This window comes from Emydura macquarii, unplaced genomic scaffold, assembly GCF_026122565.2.
Source record: "Emydura macquarii macquarii isolate MOO-44397 ecotype Brisbane River unplaced genomic scaffold, CSIRO-AGI_Emac_v2 contig_3348, whole genome shotgun sequence".
Taxonomy (NCBI): domain Eukaryota; kingdom Metazoa; phylum Chordata; order Testudines; family Chelidae; genus Emydura; species Emydura macquarii.
In genome coordinates, this window is record NW_027133485.1 from 7,027,697 (window position 1) to 7,047,824 (window position 20,128).

Consider the following 20,128-nt stretch of genomic DNA (forward strand, 5'->3'; position numbering starts at 1 on the left):
AAAAGGGGAGGGGGAGTTAAGGTGAGTTACTACCCCCCCTTCAAGTTGACTGCTTAACCAGGAGTCCCATAGCTGCTGCTTGGGGACAGGGACAAAAGAGGCTGTTAAAACAGCAGCAATAAAGTGAATGTCTTGTCAATAGAGTGCAGTGCCCCACGCTAGCAAAGTGGGGAATTTCCTGCAAGGCCAGGGAGCGGGCAGGGTTAGCAGAAGCTGATCAAAGAGGGGCTGCCTGACCCTAAGGTAGCTGAGGTGGTCTATCTACGGGCCACTCTAGAGTGAGCCATGGAGAATTTTGGGGACAGGACAAGGTGTCATCTTAGGACCTTTCCTAGCAGAAACTTCATGGCCATCCCTGGCAGAAGCAGAGCTGGGAATCAGAGGCATGTTCCATCTCCTGTAGCAAAGGAAAAAGGAAGGGTCTGGCTTGTCCCAGAAAAGCAGACCAGCAAGGATCCTCTACTCTCTGAAGAGCAGCCTATGTTTGCGTCAGGCTGGATATGGTGCCCCTAGGTGTAGAAAAATTGGTGCCCTGAGCCCCATAGCGATGCTGAGCTAGTGCCTGGCATGAGGTAGCCAGGTTGCCCTATGCTTCTGTTGGCCAAACAATCATCACTCAAGCACATGGCATTCCTACAGCCACAGAAAAAATCTCTGTAAGCTACAGGGCCAGAGCTATGCTGCTGTAGCATAGACATGATCTGACCCTATAGGTGTGACTGTTACACAGGGTGAGGAACTCCCAGGCCCTGTGTTATGGGAGCAACCCACTTGGCACCCTTGGGCCAAAGGGCAGTAACTCCATGCTGACTGCTAGCGGGGAAGGGCTGGTACACTCAGCAGCTGTGCACTGGTCTTAAATCTTTCCCACCTGTGGGTTTCTGAGAGGCAAAACAAACTTTCCCAGCATGCATGGGACAGCTTCTGTAGTGTGCAGGGAGAGCTGCACAGAGCTCAGGGCAGAACTTGCCTTGTAACGTCTAATCTGAAAATCCTTCTGCTCCAAATCTCTAGGGAGACTAGGTGAAAACCAGGCCTGTCTGTGTTATCTCAAAGGTTACTCCTCTGTGGCCTGGGGACACTTATAGGGCATGTAGGCTTGTACTGGGAACCGAACTCTTGGAAAGTCTCCAGCGTGCTCTGTCTGGTTTTGTGACTGTCCCTCTACCAATTAATGGCCCCCCCCCAGATGCTTTTTTTCCTGAAGCAGGAAAAAATCAGGACAATAAACAAGGTGGCTGATGGGGACCCATTAATAAATTCTCAGTCCGAGACACAGACGATAGCTGGGAATTAAAAAAATCAAGTAATGCTAGTTGCAGCTGATCTCCAAGAACAGCAATGAAAAGAGCAATCCTAAGCTAAGGAGGGCCAGATGCAGCCCCGCGGGAAGCTGGTGAATGAAGTTCCACCAAGGCTGTGGCTGGGCCCTGTCTGCACAGATGACTATGAAATTATTAATCAGATTGCTTCAATGGACTGCTAATGAGCAATCTAGCTGTGAAACAAGCCCACCAGCTTCCTCCAGAGACTGGAAGGCCAAGTCTATGCCAGGAATTTTTGCCAGGATAATAGTGTCAGGTAAGAGGGGTGATTCTTTGACATAGACCTGGGCTTTTGCCAGCACAAATATGTGCAGTTATACTGGCCCCAAAAAGGTCTTTTGCCAGTATAGCTGTTTCTGTCCAGGTAACTTTCGATTATAAGCATGTCTGGCCTAGAAAACCCATAGACGAGGTTGAACTCCACGGTTCTCTTTTAAAAGACTCTAACGTGGATGAAATAGGACAGCAATACCCAAGGATGTGTGTGTCCAGGTCAGAAACTCCAGCTTGCTGTTCTTTGCTGGCCCTGCTAGAAATCTAGCCCTGCGGAGAAGCTGCCTGTTTAAAAGCGATGTAGGAATGGTCTCAGAGATGAGTCCGATGCGCAGTTGAATGTTCTCATCAAGATACAGATGAGACCCCCTTACCTAGGCATGTGAGGGCGTGAGATGTGCCGTCTAGCCAGGAAAGGTCTGAATGAGGTCTTTGTGGTTGGCTGGCTCTCAGCAGGAGACAAGGAAAGGGTCTTCTAGTCCCACTACCCTGCCTAGGCTGTGTGTGACACAGGAGCAAAGAGGCGTGAACTGGTATTACAGAATGGAAGGGCGGGCAGGCACTCTTCATGGTGCCCAAGGGCAAGCAGCTGTGTCAGAGCTGGGACGAAGGGGGGATGTCCGTGGTCATCCACCAACTGCTGCAGATCCCCTTGTAAACGAGGGGTCCTCTTACGGATCAGCATCCACACCCCGCAATGCTGGATCTCAGACTGCAGGTCAGCAGACTAGCATGAAGGCAGCAATAGGCCCTCAGTAGACCACAGAGTGAGGCTGATTTTCTGCAAGCTACAACGCTCGGTCCCTTCACTTGGTGTGGGAGGCGTTTACCTCCCCTTGCACCGCAAAGGTCTTGTCCCCCTTCTGGCCATCCCATGGTTTGCTAGGTGCCAGTGCCCCCCCGTACAGACCACACTGAAATGTTTAACAATGAGCCCCGGATGCCTCTGTCGCACAGACATGGCCTCTCCCCAAACCTGTTTGCTTGGCTAGGTCGTGTGATTGTTTCCCGTGACTTCGCTGCCACAGCACATCATGGCAGCATGGCAGAGCTGCCTGGGGTTGAAAGCTGCTTTGTAGCTTTGCTCCCCCTAACAAAGACAGAAAGCCATTTCCCTAACAGAGGCAGCACATTTGGGAGCCAGGAGCTCCTTGAGGGCTAGGTCCTGCTCTGCCACTGCCTTGTTGGGTGGCCTTGGGCAAGTCACTTCACCTCTCTGGCTGGCTGTTTCCCAGGCTCTAAAGTGGGGTAACAATGTACCTGTGTCACAGGCTGCTAGGAGGATCCCCCCATTAATGTCTGTACAGCTCTTTGAAGATGAGAAGCATGGTGGAAATGCTAACTGTTGCCATGGGTGGGATGCAATGAAGTGATTTGCTCTAGGTTCCCCCTGCCAGCTGTAACCAGCCCATTTCCTCAGAGGAAAGTGAAATAAATACATGATTTCATGGCCCTGCATTTTATTTTATTTTTTTAAATGACTGGGAGCAGCATCCCTCTCATCTGACTCAGAGATGGCTATGGGTGGATAGGAATAGATGCAAGGAGACTATATAGCATAGGGCCAGTTGTAACATTTATAGTTTATTTTCCCTCCAATTGTTCATTAGGGAAAATAAATCTGGAGTCACAATAAACACCTTGATTCTCTTTGCAATCTCATAGGGTCCAGATGCAAGACGGGAGGTCTGACTCCAAGAGCAAGCTCTGCGCCTCTCAATGTCATGCCTGCCAAAAGCAATGGGGCGTGGAAGGGTCCACAGAGGAAAGGCAGAACCGGCAGAAGCAAAGAGTCAGGAGATACAGAAGGAGCAGCCAGCCAGAAAGCTCTGTCTCCATTAGAAGCAGCAGAAGCTTCAAACGTCAGGGTGAGGAAGCAGTGGAACCTAGGGTCTTCGGGCTCTCATGCGCCAGAGACCTTCCAGCATCTCCGGGGCCCTGTTACCCAGAGCAGGTGGAAGATGGAGTTGGATAAGTTCCAGAGGGACTCTGCAGGTCAGTGCTTCTCCATTTCACCTGCACGATTTGTAAATGGCCGCTCAGACGTGCTCCAGTCTCACCATTTTCCAGTATGATGATCTCGCAGAGTGTGGCATTGTAGCTAGATGACATGGTTATTGTCCTTCCTCTCTTTCTCTCTGCCCTGTCTTCAGGATCTGGGGAGGTTGGGGGGTGAGCTGGCTGTGGGGACCCAAACAGGGAGATTTCCTTCCCTCTCGCCTCCCCATACTGGACTTTTAAAAGTGCAAACATTTGGCTGAATCAGAATAGCACCTGCATTTACATTAACTCAGCTACAAGTTTTCCAGGCCAATGATCCTCAGGCTCCAGGATACAAACTGCTCACCAGCCAAGGTCAGGAGGAAATGACCTTATGTGGTAAAATACTGCACAATAGCTGGATCTATTGTAGGTGGGAGTGGGGTGATGCTTTTCTAGAAGTATTCACTGTCAGAGACAGGGTTCTGGGTTAAATGTCCCCCTCCCCACCCTCCAAGGTATGGTAATCCCTAAATTCCTGATGAATCCAGCGCTATGGAAGGAGAGCAATTACACAATGTCCTATCACCTTTCTCCTTGTCATTAGTACTCAGGGGTGCTGGAACTAGGGGTGCAGCAGCACCCCCTGGCTTGACGTGGTTTCCATCATATACAGGGTTTACAATTTTGTTTAATGGCTTTCACCACCCCCGCTGTAAGACCTGTTCCATTGCCACTGTTAATAGAGCCCTGCAGCCTGGCTTCTCTTATATCAACGGTTCCCATCCTGGGGTGCGGGACCCTTTGGGGGGGGCACCAAAGATTACAGGGGGTCCATGAGACTTCAGTAACATTGAGGTCATTTGCCCACCTCTGAGCCCCGCGCCGGCCGGGCGCAGCAGCCTCCAGAACCAGTCGGAGCAGAAGAGCAGCCCTAAGCCGGCTGGGTGCCCAACCAGAACGGAGGAGCAGCCATCCCAGCCCCATGCTGGCCGGGTGCCCAGCCGGAGCGAAGCAGCCCTGCACTGGTGGAGGCCTGGAGCAACCCTGGCCAGCCCGCCAGCGCCCGCTGCCTTCATTACCCTCAGTCCATGAAGGACGAAAAGAGGCAGGGCCACACGGGGCGTGCGGTGGCGGCTGTGCCAGGGAAGGCTTCGCTTCTTACTCAGGGAAGAGTCATTGATTAGTATTATTCTTTATGTAATTTAGTGTTGCTATTATGATCATTATGTGTGTTTCTAGGGGTTGTGTGTGTGGGTGGGGTAGGGGATTAGTGGGGCTTTCACTCAAAAAGGTTGGGAACCACTGTCTATATGATTGGTCTGAAATAACAGAGGTGCAGCATCCCACAGTACACACACCAGCTTTCCCTTAGACAGAGAGAGAGGCATTTCTGCCCCGTTTACTTCAGCTGATCTGGTCCCGTTTTACTCCTCTTCCGCCCTTCCTCTGCTCAGCCAGCTCCCTCTGGTCCTTTTCACAATCCCCCCACGGCCAGCACGAGAGCTTTCTCCTCTGCATTACCTGCTCTCTGGCATGGCTTCCCCGTGTCTCCAGCTCCTCTGTCACATTTTAAGTCTGAGCTCAACCTTGTACCCCTTAATTTCTCTTTCCCCAAAAATCTTTTAGGGCCGTTTATAAGAACGATGCTGCACAAAACAAGGCCCAGCTCCTCCCCCTGTTGGAGTCAGTGGAACGCTTGCCAGTGGAAAAAGGATCAGGACCTAAACTTCCATTGTAGAAGCAATAACAGCATGGTTTGATATGGAGGAAGCTGGCTGAACCCCGCAGGGTTATCTCTCATTCTAATGTGTCCTTTTAGGAGACCTGGGGACGGTCTATTCCCAAGATGTCTCCGCTGATCTGAGTGAGAAACCAGGGGCCTCAGCTGCAATGGGAACCTTTCAAGAGTGGAAAAAAGATAACCTCACCCGGATTAAAGAGAGGGCAAAGTCCCTCCGCCGGAAACAGCTGGATACCGCCAACGCAGTCGACCTTCTCCATGCCTTCCTCCGCCAGTTCTTCAGCTTCCTGAACGAATGTCCCGAGAGACCCTACTTCAGGGATGTGAGAGAGCTGATGTGGAGAAGCAGCTCCGAGTTTGGGAAGGTAACGAGGAGAGGGAGTGTAGGTGGTGGGAGCAGTCGGTGCCTCCTAGGGCCACAGCGGCAGGGGAGTCGAGAGGTAGGAGGTAGTTAGAGAGGTTGGATCAGGGAGGGAATGAAAGCAGGAAGGAGGGATGAGAAGAAGTGAGATCAAAGGGATGGGTGGAGGAAAGCAGAAGAGGGGATTAGCCTGAGAAGAATTCAGCAGCATCTCCAGTAGGTGACTTTGTCGACAGCTCTTGCACCCGAATGAGTTTGACGTGCTGCTGAGCCTGCCAGTTCCAGATTACATTCAGTACAGTGAGGTGGAGGGGTACGATGGACTCTTCTACACCCTGACCCTGCTGAGAAAGTCCCGCAGCTTTCCAGCAGCCTTCCTGCTGGAGGACGGGCAGACGGTATCCCCTGGCAGCATCATGGCGGGATTCCAGCAGAACTTGGATCAGTTCATCAAAGTGTTCTACTCAGGTGAGTGCCCTAGGCTGGGGCTACCTGGATCCCCTCTTCCATTCCTGATCTGTGACACCTCCTGCTCTTCCAGGCCTGAGTCACTCTTAAAATAAGTGGCTGCAGCACTGTAGTGTCGCTTGGCTAGGGGGAGACCTGCAAACTAATTTTCACATGTGTCCTCAAGAAGGATTTGAACCTAGGTCTCCAGAGGTGAAAGGCTGAGGCATTAGGCCTTGAGGATTCCTCACACTACACAGACCTGAGTGAGTTGGACTCCATCTCCTGGGGAAAGCTGTGGGTGCCCCACTAAGGGTCCTTCCCTACGGATTTGGTTGAGTTTCTCTGCGGGTTGGTTTCTGATGGGTTTGGTTTCTTTGGCTGATGTTGATCTAAACACAAACAAGCCGCTTGATGAATTATTGCTTCTTTCTAAGCTCTCCCGTGTCTGTCCACTCTGTCTCGTGTCTCAGTGCCTTTTCCTGGATGGCAGATGAGGCTGGAGAGGAAAAAGCAGAACAGCCCAGCGGTGCCCCTAGTGATGGTGGACAACCAAGGTGACACGTTCATGTCTATTGACCTGGTCCTTGCTCTGGAGATCTCTGGCCAATGGCCCAGTTCAGACAATGAAGGGATGGACGTCAAGCAACTGTTGGGAGAGAAAGAGCCCTGTCCGTGGAAGACACTCTATTTCATTGCTAAACAGGCCCCTGGTCAAGATAACAAAGGTAACTCCTCTCACCCAAGGCGTTGGCCAACACAGCACGTTCTCCTTGGAAAGTGCTTAGGGACTGAGTTGCCGAGCTGATGCCTGGGGTAAAGTGTGGTAGCGTGCGGAGCTGGCATTATGAACAGCCATTCAGGGGATGGAGCCCACACAGCCCATGGGGCCAGTATCCCCTCCTGTCTTTTCATAGCACTGGCAAAGCTGCCCACACGTACTCTGTGTCCCATCAGGGTAATGCACTGGCCTTAGCTAGCCTCACAGAAGAAAAGCTGCAGAGAGTCAGCAGATAACATCTCTAGCCTCTGGTGCGGTACGCAGAGCTGAGACAGGGCGTATGTGTTCTGGAGACCTCAGGGGAGCTGGTATATAACATGTATTGAGGGGAATTATGTCTTCCCCTTTCCCCTTCAGTCCAAGTCCTAGACCTAAAGCCACCCCACAAGGGTACAGGAGGCTTTCCCCAGGAGAGTGGCAGGCATGGGAGGTGATGGAGACCCCTAAGCTGGGGAGAGGTAATGCAGGGGAGAGTGAAAGAGCCCATGGAACCAGAGAGGGATGGGAGTGGGCCAGTGGCCTGAGACTGTTTTATGAGCTTTACAGTCAGTGATGACTTCGCAGGCAGCACTGGAACCAAGAACACATCAGAAATGACCCTATTTCCACATCACCTGCACAGTCTCCTCCCCTGCCCTGGCTTTTGTGCCCAGCTGTGCGGCCTAGGCTGACACTGGGTTTTTGTGTATTTCAGACACCTGGAAAATTTCTTTCTCTCACGTGGAAAAGGAGATGTTGAAGAGCCACACCAGGGCCCAGAGCTACCAGAAGTGTCATACAACCAAGTGCTGCAGGTATGTGCTTCGGGCAACCACTGCCGACTAAGTGTGTCTGCAAGTCTGGAAATCCAGGGCTGGGCCAGTGGTCTTTGTATCCCCCATGATCCTAGTTGAGACAGGTCAGAATAACATAAGAGAAATATCTTCACATTCCATTGGGAATAGTATGTTTTCTTTGCCCTTGAAACCTTGATGTGAACCTGGACCACCTTTGTTAAGCACTCTAAGATCCTGGCATAGAAGGTGCTATGGAAATGTAAAGCATTGCTATCAGTTGGGAGTTTCCGTGTCTGGATCACGGGGCTGGGAATCTAGGTTCCTGGATTCTACTCCTGGATTCTGCCACTGGCTCACTGTGTGACCTTGGGCAAGTCACAGCACCTGCCTGTGCCTCAGTTTCCCCTTCTGTAAAATGGGTGCAATGATCCTGCTTGTTGTAAAGTGCTTTGGGATCCTCAGATGGAAGGTGCCAGAGAAGTACAAAGTATTATTAGTGAACATGATTATTGAGTATATTCATTTCTCTTTAGAATTAGTTAGGTGTGGTCTATGCTCAACTTCTATCAAAAGTAAAATACTTGAGACTTTAACAGTGATTTTAAAAAACAAACAACAAATAAGGAGCTAATAAGACATATAATGAAATCAATACCCTGTCACTTGGTTCTGCTGCATTCCCTTCTCTCTCCTCCGTGCAGACCTTGTTAATTAGAGCCCAGTCCTGCAAACACCATTACAGAGCATAATGCTTACCATTGTGAGCAATCCCATCAGTCAATGAGACTGCTCACCATATGCCTGGCAGTAAGCATGTGCAAGATTGGGCCCACTGATTGTCAGATCTCTTTGACAGGTACCTTGGGCTAGATTCTGCTCTCAGTTACACCTGCATTCACACCTGCATAAATCTAGCATTGCTATATTTACCTTCTGTGTAGGGTGACGAGATGTCCCGATTTTATAGGGACAGTCCCGATATTTGGGGCTTTTTCTTATATAGGTGCCTATTACCCCCCATCACCTGTCCCAATTTTTCACACTTGCTATCTGGACACCCTAACCCTGTGACTTACTCTCTCTTTTTTTTACATTTTTGTAGGTCAAATGCCTAGCATGCAGTGGTTCCTATATAAATAATTATAATTGGGAAAATATCCAGGCCCTTACTTGGGCAAAACTCCCACTGAGGCCGCTGCCTGGATTAAAACAGAATAAGGAGCTTGGGATTTGACCCAATAATAACAGAACTCACTAATGCTAAGACTCTGGCTTTTCCCTCCCTAGGACAGAATGTCTGCAGATGCTGGAAAGTCTTTTGGGAGCCTTGAAGACAGAACATCCTTTGGAACTGGCTCCTTTGAGTTCCTATCATGCTGAGACTTCTTTCTTTCACACGCTGCGGGAATGGAAGCAGGGCACAGGTGGGAGCCCCTTCGGTGTTGCGCACTGTTTTGAAAGGGTCCTGGACAATTTCATTCAACAGGTGGCAACTGCTCACCTGCCTCATTTTTTCATTCCCAAATGCAACCTGTTTGGCACAAAGTTCTTTCCACCCGATAACTTGAAGTTCCTGCTGGTGCGCTTAAGAGAGAAGCAAAAAAAGAAGCAGCCAACCACTGTGTCCCGAAAGAAGAAGGTCTCTGCCCCGCCGCTGCTGGATTCTGATATGAGGTGGCCTCTAATGATCACCATGGGTCTGATGATTCTGATGTCAATTGGACTCTCCCACTTCATGTCATAGAGATTCTGAGCTTCCACTTGTAAGGATTGGAGGAGTCTGCTAGGAAGTTAAATGTTAGTGAAGGTGGTGGGGGGTGGCCTAAGATATATATAATCTACCACATTGTAGGACCCAGTTGTAACACTGCAGTTTCTCAGACATGATAAAAACACACCCTGCAGCATGGCGAGGCTCAAAGCATGTTTAAACTGTGTGCCTGAATCATGCAGCCGAACTTCGCAGACATCTAGCCTGGTTCAGGTGCATGGTAATAACATGACTCCATCCTGTCTATGCTGCAAGATCAAACCATGTTTTAACTGTGCTGTAACACAGTCCTGCAACATGGGAGCTCTGTACAGCTTAGCTCCGCTCTAAATAAATCTGCTTGCAGATTAATCCAATCCAGTGTATGATTTTAAAACTGTTTGGCAGTAAGCAGATGTTGCTTTGTGTGTTCTGTCCTCCTGGAGTTAGGGCTTGTCTACACTTACAGTGAAGCAGGACCAGTGCAGCTGCGCCGCTATGGCCCTTAGTGAAGACACTACTTACCCCGATGGGAGAGCTTCTCTTGTCAGCGTAGGCACTCCACCTCCCCGAGAGGCAGTAGCTATGTCAGTGGGAGAAGTCCTTCCATTGTCACAGTGCTGTCTACACCTGGAGTTCAGTTGGTATGACTGCGTTGCTCAGGGGTGTTTGTTTTCCACACCCCTGAGCTACGTAGCTATACCAAAATAAGTTTGTAGTGTAGACCAGAGCTTACTAGGCCAAAATTCACCCACAGCATTTCTCCAAGTGTCTGCCACTCCCTCTCCAGCTGATGGCACTGTGAAATCACCAAATCCCATACCCCAACCTCAACAGGAAGCTGGCATTTCAGGCACCAGCCTACACACTCTTTAGTTACTATTCACAAAAGCTGAAAAGTCTAATTTTAGCCACCCTATTTTTTCCACTGCAGTAGCAGAAATATTGAGAACAAATCCCGAGTTGGGATGTGATGTAAAGGGGTCTTTGTCAGGCTGATGTTTGGCCTCTAGCCTTTCCTTGGCTGTGCTCTGCTGTCATACTCCCAACCCAGCATCTGTGTCACTTCTCTTGATCTGTTCTGTTGTTGTAATTGCCTGAAAATGAAAAATAAAAATGGAAAGGAAGGTTCGAAATGTTCACTCGTGAGTGGCCTGGATGATGTCCAGATCTAATGACGCGTCTGTCATCTCAGGTAACCTGCCTTTCTAAGGCGCTCGTACCACCCCCATTGCCACAGTAACCGAGCCCCTGCCAAGGATTTAAAAGTAACAAGAACATTCTCTCTCCCCCTGCCCAGAGGAGGGTGATGGCCAGGAGTTTGGAGAGTGCGTTGTGTTGTGTTTAACGTAGTGCCCACCATTGTGGTATCCGGGCACCTTAGAAGGCAGACGCAGAGTCCCTGGAGCACTCCCTGCGGCTCCTGTCCCCATCGCAGCCCAGCGGGACGGGACCCGGTTTTGTACACCGAAAAATGACCCACGATTTGCCCAGCAACCCTCTGCAGTCAGAAATGACAAGCCCTGCAGCGTGGGCCGCAGCACAGGTGGGGGTATCCCACTGCAGTGAGCCACGATGGGCGGTGGCCACTGGTCTGTGGCACTGGGCGACTCCAGCCTGTGGCCCCCCCCCAGCTGCGCTAGCCGCACCGAGTGCCCGGGCCCCTAACTTAAGCTATGCTCAGAGGAGGAGAGGGAAGCGCAGAGCCGGGTGCAGGGTCGCCCTCCGGCGGCAGGGGGCAGCAGCGGCCTCTCAGCTGGGGCGCCTCTCCTGCCTGCCGCTCTAGTCTATGAGGCAGCCGGCCTGGGCTGCCGAATAAGATCCCGTTCCGGAACTCTCGCGATCTCTTCCACGCCTCCATCATGGCGGTGAGTAGCCGCCACTTGGGGAAACGGCCCGGGGGAGGCTTGTCAATCCGCCGCCATCCTCCCCCGGCCGGGCCGGGCGCTTGCCCAGGCGGGTGGGAGAAGGGCCGGGGGTTCCCCAGGGGCCAGCATGGGGGCGGCCGAGGCGTCTCCCCCGCTTGGGGGGGCCGCCTCAGGGCCGGGTTCCCTCCCGGGTGGGATCTGGATCATGGAGCTCCTGCCCCGGTGCTCGCCCTGTCGGGGGTGCAGCCGCTTCCACTCAAGGGGGAGTTGCCCGAAAACGTATCGCTCCTCCCTCCCCGTGGGCTGTGCTGCGCTCCCCAGCCCCAGAGCTGTGCTCTCAACCCCCCGTGCTCCCCTCCCCATCTCTGCCGGGCCGCCCAGGGCTGCCCCTCCTTGCCCTGCCCTGCCCTGCCGCTCTCGTGCCTGCTTCGAACACTGGCCCTGCAGTTACGGGGCCAGCCCCAAGCTCGGTGGGGTGTTCTTCGCTGGCCCCTGGATCGGCGTGTGTGGGTGGCACGTAGAGCCCTGTAGGGTGTCAGGAAGGCCATGGCTAACACTCCAGCTCCTCTTGCTTAGGATTTGCAGCTGTGCTCTAGGGTGTAATTCCGTCCCTCTAAATGTCTGTACCGCTTAATTAAAAATTACCGATCCTACCCCCCTGCCATGAAGCTGTAGCAATGCCTGACTGACTGGCACTTTAGGTATGCTGGGTTAGGGGGAGGCTTGTCTCTATCAGCTACCTGTATTTTCTCTCTCCAGCAAGATCAGGGTGAGAAGGAAAACCCCATGCGTGAGCTGCGCATCCGCAAACTCTGTCTCAACATCTGTGTTGGGGAAAGTGGTGACAGACTCACCCGGGCAGCCAAAGTGCTGGAGCAGCTCACAGGCCAGACCCCTGTCTTCTCAAAGGGTAAGTCATTGCTTCGAGGGGTGAAGCCGAATCAGTCAGTCTGGAAGGCAGTAGCCGAGATCCCATCTTGTAATAGTTAGTGAGATTTTATTAGAGGCTGGAAAGCCATTTTTGGTGCCATCAAATGGAAGAAAGTGGTTTTGTTTTCTGGCTTCTGATGGCAATGCTTCCACTTCTTAAAGCTTGCGTAGTACAACTGGCTGACGTCTGCCATCCCTAAAGTTTATCTTGCTAGGTTGGAGAGAGGTATGTGGGCAAGGTGTTATAGGGAAGCCTGCATTGATAGTGCCTGTTATGTAACTTAAATCTCCAATGCTGACAATCTTGCCCCTTCTACCACTGCATAAAACTTCATATCAAATTGTAACCTGTACTATTGCCCTTTCCTCCCCCCTGAATGTGATGTCAAAAACAGTGTTGGAGCTTTTTTGTATCAGTCTTACCAATGAAATATGTTCCAGACTGATTGAAAGCCATTCAAATAACCCCGTGAGAGCAACTGACTGCGGGCTTTTCTCCTGCAGCTCGATACACTGTCCGATCCTTTGGAATCAGGAGAAATGAAAAGATTGCTGTTCACTGCACAGTTCGTGGGGCCAAAGCAGAGGAGATTCTAGAGAAGGGGTTGAAGGTGAGAATCTGGCTGCTCTAGCTGTTCATGTGGCTTGTTAAAAGTTTGCACAAACTTGAAATTAGTGGAAACAAAATAATTTGTACATTTAACGGCACTTTAAAACTGATGCCTTACACTATTCCAATGTGCGGTCATTAGTGTCTCCCTTGTCAAAAAATCCTTAAATGCACATAGGAGCAGAAAGTTACGTTGAATTTCCAGAACAGGTTTTTAAAAGTTCAGGACATACTGTTTAAGTGATGCTCTATTGAACTGGAATTTGAAAAATGAGCCTTAAAAGAATAAATTTTGTTGAGTGTGTTCCTCTAAGGGTATGTCTACATTGCAATCAGAGGTGTGACTGCAGTACCTGTAGATATACTGGAGCTAGCTTTGCTCTAGCTACCTCGAATAGCAATGAAGTAGCAGTAGCATGGGCTGTACAAGCTTATCTGCTAGAATACATACTGGTACTCAGAGTTTCAGGTGGCCTTGTGCCACCCAGACTGCTATTGTTGTTTGAACCCAAGCTAGCGTTGAACTAGCTCGCTAGCATGTCTACAAGTGCTGCAGTCACATCTCTGCTGTATAGGCATACTCTGAATTTATTAGGACATAGATGGTGCAGGTAACTCTTCGTCCTTGGGGAGCTCAGACCCTGCTCCTGGTGCAAGGTCTCAGGTGGGTTCATGAAGTCTCTGTATAAAATGTCATATATGTCCGTATCACCTACAGTATTAGATGCTAAAAAAATCTAAACTGCGCAGATAGAGTAGCAATACAGACATAGACATCTAGTAAAGTTTCTTATGACGTAGGATTTCTGCTGTTTTCTGTGACTTTTTGTAATTAATCACTGCAGTTTGTGGGCAGTGTCTTGTACTTCTGATCCCTGTGGAAAAAGTCAGGAGGATCGTGATGCTTATTGGGATTCTAAGCTTCATCAGGCACTTGTTAGTTAAGACTCTCAGCTCAGTGTCTGCAATCTGTGTGTATCTCTGTGACACCACCATTGTTGCTGTGACTGCCAGATGGGTCAAGGTGCCCAAATCTGCTGGATAAGAATCTGCCAGCTCTTGCCAGGAGCTGTTTGGTTCCCACGTGGGTCCTGTCACAGCTCAGTGGAAAAAAACAGGACTCTGTGTGGGGGGAAATAGAATGTAACTGGCTGTAAATGGGTTTCAGGTGCGAGAATATGAGTTGAGGAAAAACAACTTTTCAGACACTGGGAACTTTGGCTTTGGAATCCAGGAGCACATTGATCTGGGAATTAAATACGATCCCAGCATTGGCATCTATGGCCTGGACTTCTATGTGGTATGTATGCTCTATTTCCTTATTTCTGCCAGCTTTACCCTAATGCTAGGGAGGGCACCTCTGAGTGCCCCAGAACAGCAAAAGATGGGCCACTGGGAGAGTCAGAACTGTCTTACTTGTCTGTGTGCTGGGGAGGGAGGTGGATAAAGTGAGGTTTTCAACTAGATCCAGCTCAAAGAGGACACTAAATTCTTTGGGCTCAGCCAGCACAGAACTTAGTAGCCAATAGCAGAGAATATTTTACTCTGGGTGTCATTGAGACTAGCTGCTCTGCTTTGGTGGGCATAGGGTAGGAAGACTCCCTGACATTTAACTTGTGACATGTTTGGCTAATCCTGTCTGAAAATGAGTAAAGTTAACAAAGTTACTGGCATGCTAGAGATGGTGACCTTGGAGAGGAACAGATAAGCTGAATTTTGCTTTATCTTCATGGCATCTTTGCTCTTCAAACAATATAACAGTGTCTGGCATGTCCCAAGGGGCAGCTTTTCAGGCCTGGGGATACATGAGAATTTAGACAGGTTAGCTTCTTGTATTCACTAGGCTGTGTGTTTTGTATTCCGAAACTTGAGTTCATTTCTGGTTTCGTTGTATTGCCCATGTACTAATATATAAAAACCAGTTATTCCCTGAGTGGGAAGTCACTCCTGTTCCTCCTTAGATTGTGCACAGTGCAGAGAACAAGGCCATCAAAAATCTCGCCATCTTCCACTCCAAGTGCAAGATGCATGTCTTTGACCTTGCCTTCGCTAACATAAATACATAGCAACATGGATATTTAAACCCTATCAAAACAACAAACTCCATTGTATGCTTCTTCCCCTGTTGAGAGGATGGGAGACGAGACACATGATGGATGTAAGTTACGTGGCTCAGTGCACTACTGGAAGGCAGTTAGGTACTTTCGTGATGAGCCCAGTATAAATGTCTGTAGTATAGAATAGAAGAGCCAGGACGTGCACACTTTCTTTCCTATTTCAAAAGGTGCAATGTTCCCCTATTCTACAAAACAGGCACCACAGGGGCGGCAGTAGTGCCAGCATGTTCCCTTTCCCTGTTCCACTGCTTTCCGAATATGCTTCAGCCCTGACCTAGAGGGAACACAACTTTGGCTGTGTGTCCACTAGGGAACAAGGTGTGTTAAAGCACATTGGCATGTTTAAAGACACCGTTTTTCCTAGTGTAAATTAGACCTTCTGACCCTAAGAAAACTAAGTCTCCAGGGCTCGTTCTTTGGTTCCTCTGCTGAGACTGTGCCAACATAATGGCATATCTGGCTTGCTGTCCACTAAGAACTGATCCCATCAAGTCACTTCACATAGGTTACTGAATACCATTGCCATGGTAACTCTTGATCTCCATTTGGACCATTTGATCTCCAGGTATGGTGCCATTAGATAGTCTGTTCCTTACATCCTTTTTAGTGCAGAGAGCAAAACAAATGTCACTCTAATGGAGAATCTTTTCTCTCCATAAGAGGAGTCTTGAAAAAGATTTGGTCTGCATCTTCAGATAGTAAAAAGTGCTGTCTATCTTCTCCAGGTTCTGGGCAGGCCGGGGTTCAGCATTGCTGACAAGAAACGCAAAACTGGCTCCATTGGAGCCAAGCACAGAATCGGGAAGGAAGAGGCCATGCGTTGGTTTCAGCAGAAGGTAAGCTCCAATCCCATTTTCGTGTCCGTCGAGCTATTCAAAAGCCTAGTGAAAGACATCAAATTCAGCCAAATACAGCCTGCACAGACTGGGTCAGCAAGACTGAGATCTTGTAAAGAAAAGTGCTGACAAACTCACTGAGGTATGACGTGAGCATCTCATTAGCATGGGATTTTGAAGAGAGCAGAAGCATCTCTGAATTGAAGGTTTTTACTCACTTTCCTCCTTTGTGGAAGCATAAAGAGCTGTTCCTGCAGTGCATGAAAGCTCCTCTTAAGTAAATCTGATTATAAAGCATTTAAATAGGTGATTGTTGAAGGATGGTCCTAGGTGCAGGTTTCACTGCAGCTTGATGAATTCCAGAAGTAGAATACTGTTCACCAGAAGCATTTTTGTTGCATCTGAATTTCTGCTTGTCCCTGTTCCTTAAGACTTCTTGCTGTTCCCACAATCTGTGGCTGGATGGCAGTAGAATACCAAGATTCCCAGGTGGACAACTACCTAAACCTGACCCTGGGGATTGAAAATCTGCCCTACCTCCAGCAGTAAACACATTCAAAGGAAACAGCAAATTAGATGGGCTACAGTTAGGTCAGTCCCAGTGTTCAAATTCCCGCAGACTCCTGGTCCTGCTTTCAAGGCTCTTACAGCATCAGAGGAGCCTCTTATGTGACTGCAGCTGTGAAAGAAATGATATATTCAGTGCTGGTTAGGTGGTGCCTTGTGCAGTGAACAGGGTCTGTCCTGCTAGCTGTTCTGTGTACAGTACAGTAACGATGTTCACTCCTTTTTCTTAATTGTTTAAAATAATTACACAAAATAGAGGTAGACGTTCAATTTCTCACTTGCATTTCTGTGATTGAGATAGGCCCCATGGCATGTAGATTCTGTTACACATATTAGGTGACTTAGGCTGAAAGTTATTTAACCTTGAACCAAACCCTGACTTCTAGTTCCAGGGACTAGGCCAAGGATTCATGTAATAGATGTGACCTGCTTTGTTTTTTTCTGCTTGAGAAGCGTGCTGCCTTTTCACCTGACCAGTGCTGAGTCTTTCCTGTCCCTGCTGAAGGAGAAAAACTGTTATACTTGAGCTCTCTGATTGAGCAGGCAGGATTTCTAGTCACTGACTAAATATTGTGGGTTTTGTTACTTACTTAGTGTAACTCCTGGCAAACACTTGTGAGCAAAGCTTCGTGTGAGTTTCAACACTCCTGCCCATTCCGTTGAGGTGTGAACTCTCACTGCTGTTCTAGCAAATCTCGGAAGTCTAGACGTGATGTTTGTAAAGCTGCCTAAAGATCTCTGTAGAGAAACTTTTTTGCTGTCTTTATCCACTATAAAGAGGCATAGAGGCCTCCAAATCCATTTCTGTCACTGTGCAGGTCACCTTTCACTTACCCTACAACATGCTGTCATCTAACAAATTCACTCCGAATGAGCTGTGGGCAAACAAGACCGCCTACCTGGTTTACAAACTGTTGGGCAAGTTTTGGATGTCTCTTTGGCCTGAAGCATCTAGACCATGGTAGAACCGAGTTCAGCTATTTGGCAGAGTTGTCCTTTAAAGACACCCTGTAAGTCAGTGGGCAGATTCACCGGCCAGGGCAGTCCAGATGAAACCCAAACACTGGAATTCACTTCCATGTCCCTTTTCTCAGGATAGATTTATCAATTGGGCAAAACCTCCCTCCATTGACATTGGTAGTAATTTTGGGGGAGTAAGCACTTGCGGGGTCTGCCTTCTACAACGTTCCTGCCACTGAAGCTAAGATGCAGAGAGTAAGTCTTGAAAAGAGACCAGCTTTCACTTGGTCTGAGGCTGTTTTACTTCCTGGTTCTCACTAGTGCTCTGCTGCCATGTCTGGCTTACAAACAGAATGCTAGGCAGTCGGCGGGGTTTAAAGCCTTTCATTGGAAATGCACACCTGGGAATATCTTTTTGTGCACTTGGCTTTTGTAAAAAGCTTCGTTTTCACAAACTAAGTCTTTTGGGTCAAACTGATCTGACAGATCCCTTTTAAAGGAACACTAAGAAACAGAAAATGGAAAGTCGGTTTCCTTGTTCAGTTTGCAGACTATAAATGTGAATGATCGGAGTCTGACTGTCTGTCTGTGACCTGAAATAAGTGGTGACTCCAGTCTCCTCCTTGGCACAACCACAGCTCTGACTAGCCCTGCTTTCTGACTCTCCGTTTTCTCTCTTTCAGTACGATGGCATCATCCTTCCTGGCAAATGAGCAGTTCCACTTACCAAAAATGCTAATAAAAGTTTATAACATTTAACTTCCTGTTGTGCATTTTGTGACTGGTTCCTAGCTCCTTACCCTACACTGCCAGAACTTGAATCCAGTCAAACTGGAGAGGACAGCAGACCCCCACTGGTGCGGATGCAGTGTGCGGCAGAGATGGCCAGTCAGTGCTGTGCCCTTGGAATGGAGTTCCTGTCCATAAAGAGCAGATGTCGGAACTACAGTGTGAATGAAGAGTACTCCACTCCATGGGCAGGGGATGGGCAACCAGAAGTGTGAAAGTAGAATTAGAGCAAGATGCGTGAAGCATTTAGGGATGAGCTATAGCTCCAAGTAGGGAGAAAATAAAATATAACCTACACGATCTGATCCCAAAAGGCCTCGTAGCATGTGGTGTTGAGGTTAGTGCCACCTGAGAACTTAAGAGGAACTCTTCGCCACTGGATGAGACCATAGATAGTTTCTCAGCTCATAGACCATCCATTTCAATACGAAGGCAATAGGAGACCAAATGAGACTTGGTGGATTTGCCTCTAGCCAAGATTGGTGCTGGTACGAACACAAGTGGTAGGGACTAAAGGTGGCTGAAGCTTGATGACTAAACAACTGTAATATAATCTTAACTGGGACTCTGATTAGAGAAGCTAGTACATCCCCCATCAAGGGCTTATTAGACCCCCCACAACAGTGGTGGCTAAGAGTTTTCTCTCTGGAGCTGTTGGCTAATTGTTCTAGTGCACTCAGGCTGGAGCCAGCCTCCTATGCTGATAATTCCCACCAGAGGGTGCTGAATATCCAGGCAATGAAAGGACAAGTTTATTTCAGCTGGTCTGAGACTCCAGCATGCATCACCTTAGCTCACCTGGTGCACAGCGGCTGGCATAGAACGTGGGTGCTCAGCCTTGTACTTCTGCACCAGGCTACCTTTTTTTGCTATTCTGGCACAGACCCCAGATAACGTTTTTCCGTAAGCTTGGCAACAGAATGATTACTCTTATTCGGGCTTTAAAAGGGAGTAAATAGATTTGGGAGGGAGGAATCCTCAGTGTCTCAAATGAGTGTTTAGCCTGTTATATTCCCAGTACACTGGAGAAGGGGAAAAAACAGCCTCACAGTATCGTAATGCATGTAACAAACAAGTGATGTCTTGAGGCGTCAATCTTTTATTCTCTTTCATAGGTATATTCCCCTTCTGGACAATGCAGTTCATACAGGTAGAGTCAAACACTCTGACACCTATTTGCAGCTTCTGTGCCCTTATGACAAATTCTTTCCCAGCTCTAGTGCCCCTGCAATAGTGAATAGCTCACAAAGGAGGCAAACCCACTTCCATCAATCATGCTTTGACTTAGACTCTCAGGCACCACTTGCTCTGTGCTATTGGTAACGATACATTGGCTCAGTGCCTATAAAATCGTTTGGAAGGTTGTCCTTCTACATCCCAGGATAAGCATTGTCGTCAGTGTTGTAACTAATGAACTGAGCTTGCTGGCAGCAACAGAGTGGTTTCCAAAGGAAAAATGTGGTGTGACTTGTTTAGCTGATACAGAAACACCCACAGTAATTGGTTTAGCTCTTCTTCAGCTGAAGTTATGTCTCTATAGAGCTTCTACTGTCCTTGACTAAGATTATGCTTGTTATAGTGAACTCTAACTGAAATAATAAGTTCTTAGGGGAAATCAATATGTTTCTTAACTGAAGTAGAATTCCCCTGAAAACCAATCACAGGCACTTTCACCCTCTGGCCGCGGTGGGTTAAGAAAATGACCAAGTACAGTTAAATCTACTGTTCTTCATGTCTATCTTGGCTGTCCCTTCCCTGATCTACACTTCGCTCTGTCATTTAATACAGCAGCAGTCCCTTAAAGGGCTAGCCAGGGTTTGAGTGTTCTGTGGTTCATTAAACATGATTTCAGCCTGCCTGAACATCCAAGATCAAACTTAAAATGGCTGGTGCAGAGACATGTTTGCTGGGAGCCCTACATGGTGTATGGCTGTCCAGCCAGGACCCAAGACTTAGGGGTGGTCTACACTGAAAACTTACATTGGCACAGTGATATGGAATGAAAAATCCACAC

General features: G+C 48.7%; 2 protein-coding genes across 2 annotated transcripts; both read left to right on the forward strand.

Moving 5' to 3' along the window:
- Positions 1–1,547: 1,547 nt before the first annotated feature.
- LOC137143791 (cyclic GMP-AMP synthase-like) lies at positions 1,548–10,461 on the forward strand. The gene is made up of 7 exons (XM_067533772.1): positions 1,548–1,581; positions 3,264–3,593; positions 5,401–5,687; positions 5,920–6,151; positions 6,604–6,858; positions 7,606–7,705; positions 8,975–10,461. Exons 1-7 carry the CDS (start codon positions 1,548–1,550, stop codon positions 9,429–9,431), a joined length of 1,695 nt encoding a protein of 564 aa, XP_067389873.1. The 3' UTR covers positions 9,432–10,461.
- Positions 10,462–11,230: 769 nt separating this feature from the next.
- On the forward strand, positions 11,231–18,084 carry RPL11 (ribosomal protein L11). The gene is made up of 6 exons (XM_067533852.1): positions 11,231–11,305; positions 12,065–12,215; positions 12,740–12,846; positions 14,014–14,145; positions 15,688–15,798; positions 18,009–18,084. Exons 1-6 carry the CDS (start codon positions 11,300–11,302, stop codon positions 18,036–18,038), a joined length of 537 nt encoding a protein of 178 aa, XP_067389953.1. The 5' UTR covers positions 11,231–11,299; the 3' UTR covers positions 18,039–18,084.
- Positions 18,085–20,128: the final 2,044 nt, after the last annotated feature.

Bases quoted from the DNA above. Each gene is read 5' to 3' on its own strand.
- LOC137143791 (XM_067533772.1), top strand. From the start codon at position 1,548: ATGCCAGGAATTTTTGCCAGGATAATAGTGTCAG. The intron at 6,859-7,605 runs GTAACTCCTCTC...TGTGTATTTCAG, and splicing joins CCCTGGTCAAGATAACAAAG to ACACCTGGAAAATTTCTTTC. The intron at 7,706-8,974 runs GTATGTGCTTCG...TTCCCTCCCTAG, and splicing joins CATACAACCAAGTGCTGCAG to GACAGAATGTCTGCAGATGC.
- RPL11 (XM_067533852.1), top strand. The intron at 12,216-12,739 runs GTAAGTCATTGC...TTTCTCCTGCAG, and splicing joins GACCCCTGTCTTCTCAAAGG to CTCGATACACTGTCCGATCC. The intron at 15,799-18,008 runs GTAAGCTCCAAT...TCTCTCTTTCAG, and splicing joins TGCGTTGGTTTCAGCAGAAG to TACGATGGCATCATCCTTCC.